This window comes from Vidua macroura, chromosome 6 (assembly GCF_024509145.1).
Source record: "Vidua macroura isolate BioBank_ID:100142 chromosome 6, ASM2450914v1, whole genome shotgun sequence".
Classification (NCBI taxonomy): Eukaryota; Metazoa; Chordata; class Aves; order Passeriformes; family Viduidae; genus Vidua; species Vidua macroura.
Genome location: NC_071576.1, coordinates 34,041,538 through 34,048,900, shown reverse-complemented (window position 1 = coordinate 34,048,900; position 7,363 = coordinate 34,041,538). Strand labels below are relative to the sequence as shown.

General features: G+C 46.2%; 1 protein-coding gene across 2 annotated transcripts in view; it reads right to left on the bottom strand.

The window, feature by feature from the left end:
• Positions 1–3,651: 3,651 nt before the first annotated feature.
• Positions 3,652–7,363, bottom strand: part of PLEKHD1 (pleckstrin homology and coiled-coil domain containing D1) — a 29,829-nt gene continuing 26,117 nt past the window's right edge. Inside the window, exons 14-15 of one of the 2 annotated variants that reach the window (XM_053979814.1) lie at positions 6,916–7,039; positions 3,652–6,443 (exon numbers count right to left, since the gene is read on the bottom strand). In XM_053979814.1, coding sequence (XP_053835789.1) covers positions 6,386–6,443; positions 6,916–7,039 — 182 coding nt within the window. In that variant the 3' untranslated portion in view covers positions 3,652–6,385. Of the gene's footprint in view, positions 6,444–6,915; positions 7,040–7,363 lie in introns of those variants that run through there. The other variant, XM_053979815.1, reaches the window with a different exon arrangement.

The window sequence follows — 7,363 nt, the reverse complement described above, 5'->3', positions numbered from 1 at the left end:
TAGCACAAAGACTCCAAAATGGCTCACGCTGCATGTCCGAGGTGAGGGGACACCCAGCACCACCCTGCCCAGCCCTGTACCCACACGTGGCCCCCTGGGCCGTGAAGCAGGGAGGGCAGGTTAAGAGCCCAGGGTGTTCACTGCCCATCGCTGTGCATTTTCTACATGAAATGCTCAAGTCGGAAAGACTTTGGATCAGGATGAATAATATTTCTAGACAGGAAGCCAGTGTTATGAAAAAAGCATGAGCAGCTATGAGGGTGTGTCTCACCTCCTTTGCACTCCAAAGAGAGCAGCCCCCCCATCTCCACTGTGGCAGAACTGTCCTCCCACTGTTCCTAGGTTCTGCAAACCCCACCAGGGTGAGGCTAATTTCCACCTTGGGGAAACAGCTCCAGTTAAGCAAAGCAGAATAAACAGAAAGCTGAGGGAGCAGCCTGGAGGGGAAGGTGAGGAACAGGCAGCTTGCAATCCAGCTCAAAGCTAGGGAGAGCTGGATAGACAGAGCAGGGTGTATACTCATCGTGTAAAGCAGTATTTGTTTGCTAGCTCTGTGATCCTCTTCAAGCACAGACAGGATGGAAACTCTGGCTATGGGCAGTGCACCAGAACCAAGCCCAGAAGCATTTTTCAGGTCTGTTCCCTCCCGTCTTCAGGATACTTCATTCCTTTGCAGAGTTCTACCCACAACAGCTATTCTTTGCTTCCCTGGTAGGACAGATCTTTCTTTCCTATTTACCCAGAAAGCAACAGTTCTTTCTTGCCCTTTTCTGTTTCCCTGGTCTGGGAATGAAGCAGAGCCCACACACAGCTCCCCTGACAGCCAGGCTGCACTTGGGAGCTGAACCAGGTACTCACAACAGAGCATGGGGGCCAGGACCAGGAGATGCTCTTTTCTCTTCAGGAAGGGACTAGAATAGCTCCCACCCCCGTTCCCAGTAGCCTTTCCTAAGGCTGGCTCACTAAATTGCTTCCTTCCATTCTGCTGCTGAAATCTTGGTGGCAAGGTCTGCCTCAGCATGCTGGAATCCAGCAGGCAGGAGCAGCTCAAGATGTGGGCATGGGGCTCTCTGCTCCTGGATGGCAGCAGAGCTGCAAGCTGAGCTCATGCCCACTTGCAAGGGGAAGCAAAAGGCTCCCATGATGTGGAGATGCTGTGAGTGTGTCAGGAGAGGTATCATCTTTTGGGGCATCCAGGTCTGAGGGTGCTCTCTGGATCCACAACCACCACCACTGTTTCTGAGCAAGGCTACAACTCAGCAGCAGCTGGTCACAGCTGGAGGGATTTTCTGTGTAGCTATCAGCCATCAAAACTAATTCCATGCCAGCACCAGGAGCCAGCCACATGCTCAAGTGGACTAAGTGTGCACATTCTCTTCTAGTTCCTTCAGCATCAACCAGGGCAAGGGACTAAAACATTTCCTTCACCAAACAAATTCATTTTCCCTTACTGCAAGGCTTCAAGCTTCAAATACAGTGTATCCCACTACTCTCCCTTATCCAGGCTTGATATATGTGATAAGCACAATGATTTTACCCATCTGTGATACCCTTGAATGGCTGAGAATTTTCTGTCCTCATTTTGGAGCCCACGATCCCCCTACACAGGCAGGAAATATAGCTCTGCCTGCACATTCTTTCTCTTAATCTAAAATAAGTCTCGCATTAAACCACGCTTGATCTGTATTTGTGTAAGGGAGGAAACCACTGCAAGAGAAATTTAGGAGAAGGAGAAGAAGCAGAAAGAAAAGCAGCCTTCACTGCCATTTCCCACATCCCTTCATGGGTTGCAGCATCCCTCTGAAGTACCACACACTTGATCAGAGAGAGATCTAGAGGGCTGCTGCTCCAGGCCTGAGGAGTTTCTGAACATCCAAACCCCTCAAGAGTTACAGGAATTTTCAATGTCTTCCAGTACATGTTTAGATACCCAAAACCTTTCCAGCCCCCCTGAGCTGCCTGCAACAAGCATGTGGTGTGCCTTTGGCAGAATCAGGAAAGGAAAGCAGAAATTAAAATGGTTGGCTACTTGCTTGGCTACTCCCAAGCAAGTTACAATCCAATCAATCTCTGTCAATTTTTCCATTAAAAGCCTGCTCCTCTACTTTGCTACAAAAGTCACAGTATTCTCACCTTCTTGCTATGTCATTTTTGTTGCTGGTAAGATTAGTGCACAGCCTAAAAGCACAGCCCATCTCTGCCACCCAGGGACCTTGAATGCTCTGTGAGGTGTCCCAAAGACAGAGCTCTGCCAAGCATGCTATCGCCGTGGTCACGGCTGTGCTTTCAGCAGTGACTGACACAAGCCTCCAGTCTTACTCCATCAAGGCTGAGAGCCAGAACCTCTTTTGAACAGGGCCTAATTCCATTGCAGGGAGTCAGTTTGCTCACACCCACCACAAACAGCTTGTTTCCAAACCCCCTTATTAAATTGGAGATGTCAAAAATATTAATTTCTGTTTTGCAGAACTTAGGTACAAAAACCCACAACAAAAAACAGAACCTATTTTCCTCATGTCAGAGAGGCAGAGGCTGTACCTCCTGTCGGCAGCCACTGATGTGTGGAGGAACAGGGAGCTCTCTCCTACCCCAGAATTAATGATGAAGAAACCAACAAGAAGAGCAGCTCTAGGAGAGGACATATCCTGCCACTCTTGGGTGGTTTCCACAGAGAGGTCTGAGGCAGGGGTGCAGTCAAGAAGAACTCAAGGGTAAGCAGAGTTCACTTAGTAATTTAAGCAATGCAAGGTTTGCACTTTTCAGGATACAGCAAAATAAGAGCATATGACCCTGCTAAGTTATTTATTGCAACACCTCTGAGTTAGCAAAAGGTGCCTTTGTTAACCCCACAAAATGGTCTTTATAATTTTTCTTCCTTTGAAGTGCCAGATCTGCCAATACTAGAATAAAACTCAAAATCTGTATGTTGGTTCAAGCACTACAGTGTGTCCTGCAAAGAGCAGGAAGGACTCACAGTCCTGAGTACTCATTTGGATCTTTCTGCATTTTGGCTGTGGAGATAAGCTTGCAGTAAAAGTGTTACTTAATATAGGAAAAGGGATGTTGTCTCAGTACACAGAAACACACTGCACTGGTTTGTTCAACAGGCCAGCTCTCAGGTGACTCACTACAACAATTCCTCTTGCTTGGTCATTTCACCCATTCAAATCCATGCTCAGACTAGGTGGGTAAAAAACTGTACACAGGCTAGGCGAAAAACTGCAGAGTGTGCCTTGTGCATGAGGAAGAAGATGCCAGTATTAATGCATCCTTCACAGGCACGCCAGCACCAAGGAGCACTGAGTGTCCAGGCAAGCCCCTGCCTTGGGCAAGACTTTCAGAGCATGGGCCACTTTCCTGGGAGCAAACCTCTCCTTACTGGATACAACATGAGCCAGGTTCTGTCCCTCTAACAACCACAAAAAGTGACTGCATTGAGACAATTCAAAACAGACTATTCCTATGGAAATCTATCATCTTATTTCCATAGAGATACACTAATATTACACTAAGTCCCAAGCAGAAAGCCTGCCTACTATCTGGAGCTAAAAAGAAGCCATACTTTGTCACTGAAAACCGCTTCCACGTTATGTCAGTTGTGTGCCAGGCACAGCAATGCACAACACGCACCAGCAACCATTTATCCTTTATTATCTACTTCTGGCCCCAAGGGCAATTTCCATTTCTTATCCACTTTTCTGCTTTAGAAGCAGCACAGACTGGGGGCAGCAGGGCTAGGGCTGCCTTTCTTTCTCTGACATTAACTTTGTGCAAGAGCAAAGCCTTGGGGTGGTGGGCACTCCAGCAGGAACCACTCTTCTTCACTAGGGACTGAAACAGCCTGTGCATCTTACAAGGAGGATGATGTTAACCCTTAAATCAGTTAATTGAACCTTTGACAGTGTCCATCCTTCACACTGTGAAAAGTAGCCAAGACAATGCAGAGGAAATCAGCAGTCTTCACATTTGGCAGTGTCTCTGACAGGAACAACAGGGAGCATCTTCAGAGAGAAAAGAAGTTACTAGGTGTTACCTAGAAGGTGGAGGTGGTGAAGAATGGCCACAGGCTTTTCAGAGCCAGTCTAGGTGTTCTGCAACTCCTGAAGTGAAATCTTAAAGGTGCAAACCATCCTGTATTTTCTTCTATCCTCAGACACAAGAGAACAAGTTAGAGAACTCTTCTCATTGGAGGAAGTTATTAGCTCATTCCCAGTTTTCCCAGCAGAAGAAAGCAATCTAGGATTACTAATGGAGGTTATTTGAACAGACGTGAGCTTCCTAAGTCATCTTCCTGTTACTGCATTGCGTTAAAAATATGCAGAGAACATTGAAATCAGTAATTTCTGTGTCCTTTGAAAGGAGACAGTCACTTAATTTAGATGCTGTGGTGCACAGACGCAGCTCCATGCTGGCTCTGCCAGGGATATCACAGGGTAGTAGATTGCTGTGCAGCAGGGAATGACTGATGGAAAGCACCTCCTCACAGGTGGCTCAGGGCACATCTTGCTGGTTAAACAAAGAGTTGTTCACTGACTTCAGCTAAGCAAGCGGGAGCTTTCTACTTCAGATGTGGTACATTCTGCTTTAACTTTATACACAATATAAAAGTGGAAGTGGGTAGCAAGGGTGAAAGCTTTTTACATACACAATGCTTCTGAGAGGTGATGTTAAGCACGTTACACAACAACTCAATGAAGCAGAAGAACTGCGCTGGCAGTAAATGAGAGTGTCACAATGATTTGTTTGAACTCCTGCAGAGACAATTTAACATCATTTTGGTGACAATGTATCAAGAACACACAGGAATTCATTCTAGTGTCAGCATAACTTTTATTTACTTATTGCTGTCAATATGCACAGTAAAGGAAGACCTGATGTGGCTACCTCCTGCATACAATATTTCTGAAGAGTCACATATTGTGGCTTTGATGGTAATAGAACAAAAATTCTGTATTCATAGGCCACAGTTTTCCTAACTGCCTGAATTACAGATGCATTCCCTAGCTATCCTTTATTCTCTTCCTTCCAGCATCACCTAATATAGACCTTGTAACTGGAAAATAGCCAGAGATGATTTGGGAACAGCATAAAGGAAAAAACTATTTCTGTATTGCTTTATCACAGCCCTTCAGCCTTGTAGGGCAAGAATTCATTTGTGACTTTCTAGCATATAAACACAAGCAGATAAACCACAGAAGGATCAGGTAGGCTAAGGAAGGATGGGAACAATCTTCTACCATATCACCTATTATCACAAAAACATCCTCCTTCAGAGCTGGATCCTCTGATTGGATGAAACCTCCCAATGCCTGGCAGAAGGATACTAGTCAGTAACTGACTAAAATGGGAAGTACAGGCTGTGCTTTCAAAGCTTTTCCTCTGGTCACACTAGAGTGATTCCACCCAGGAGCACCACACTGTCACAGGATGATCCTCCACCCAGCATTAACCCCTCTCCGCTGGATGGTAAGCCAAGGCTTGCTTCCCAGACTCATCCTTGACTTATCCCTAGGAATAACACAAAATTGGTAGGGAATTATGTAGGTGGCCAGAAGCCAAAGGCTGTGAGTGGACACTGTCACAGTCTGACTGGGACCGTGGCAAGCAAATACCTGTGTGTCACTGGACATACATAATACCCAGGGTTCCTGATGCCATGAAAGGTACATTAAATCTGCACTTTACCCTAACCTCTAACTGTACTTCTGCTGCTTACTTTATTTACCTTTGTATTGTCAATTTCTTTATTTCCCAATTAATATGCAGGAGAAAACAGGGCATCACTCCGAGCGTGCTTATCCTGTGCTCTGTAAGCACCAGGCAGTGCTGCTTCTACAGCATGGGTAATTATTAACCAACTGCTTGATTAAAATAGGTGGGGGAGGCTGCAAGGGGTTCCACAACAAAGTGACTCCTCTCCTGTACTCCTCTTCCACAGCCCTTACAGCTTGCCTGAAATGGTAGTGGACACTTTGTTGCTGGACAGTCTTCACCCTTCTGCCCTCCAGCTTGTTTTACAGAGGTGTTGAGGAAGCCATCAAAACTGAGTCAAAGGCTTCTTCACTATGAGGACAGATAGCCAATAGCTAACACCTTCCCTAGTTCTGACACAGCTAGATGTCCCAGTGCAAAAAATGTGCAAAGGTGGCCCTGGAATGTTCTGCCCACCATCAACATTCCCTTCAGCTTGCATCGATGCCATTGAGTTACCTATAAGCTTTTCTCTGTACATGATCCTCCTTGGACCCAAAACCACAGCATCCTCCTGTTGTCTTGACTTTGTGTTGTTGATGTTTGCTTGAAATGATGTAGCATCAAGAAAAAAAGTTTGGCCCCATGTTTGATACTTTTGGCTGTGCTTGGGAGACTGGGACTGCTGCAGTCTTCAGGAAATGTGCCCCACCGAAGTGCTGATTGACTGAGGGTGTGCAGCGAGCCAACTCCTAGAGGGGATCAGGCAGAACAGGGTGAGCTGTGCTCAGCTGAGGAGATTACACTGCTGGAACATAGGCTGCTACAGGTTTCCTCAGAAGCACTTGTGTTTGGCAGACAGACTAGACAGGGAAGGAAAGGAGAGGCACTTCCTAAGCTACGGTCTCTGGTTCACTTTAACACTGACTGTGGCATCTTGGCAAAACATGGCTTAATGTAAGCAGCTGAAGCAAACAGGTCTGTAGTGATCAGCAGAGAAGGTCTGCCAGGCTGCAGGGAGCACTCAAACTAAAGCAAAGCCAGTAACTGAAGGGATTGCCTACACACAACTCTCCCCCACCTTCCCCACCAAATGCCAGATCTCCCTTCTGAGCCTAGTGCCCAAGGCTGTAACTTTTGCGGAGCTGAATGGCAGGTTGATCTCAGAAGCCCCCTCCCAAGAAGAGTCACTTTTTGTCCCCTGAAGCAGAATCCTTTTGTGACCTCATGATTTGATAGATAGTTTTCCTAAAGCGCTGGTCCCGGCTCAGTCTTTTGGCTGCTTCTTTCAGCTCTTCAATGTTTTCAGCTTCTGCATGTGAGAAGATGAAGGACTGTGACTGTTTCACTGAAACAAGAACAGCACAGAAAGGTAAGCACTCTCCATCAGGGACACAAACTGAAGGTAAAGCTTCACTAGAGTTCATGAGCCACACGACCAACATGACTGAGCCTAACTCAGTCTGTGATTAGGCATTCTGATGAAGTCATATTTTAGTATGGCTTTTTAGGGGCCCAGGACCATCACAGAAGTTTAGCTTTCAACATATATAAAAAAATGGGCAACAAGTACATGGGCTCAGTACTTGCTCTCAGGGAAGGGAAGCTCCAAGTAGCACTGTGGCTCCATTCTACTGCTAAGGAACATGAAATACAAACAACATTTGCAGAC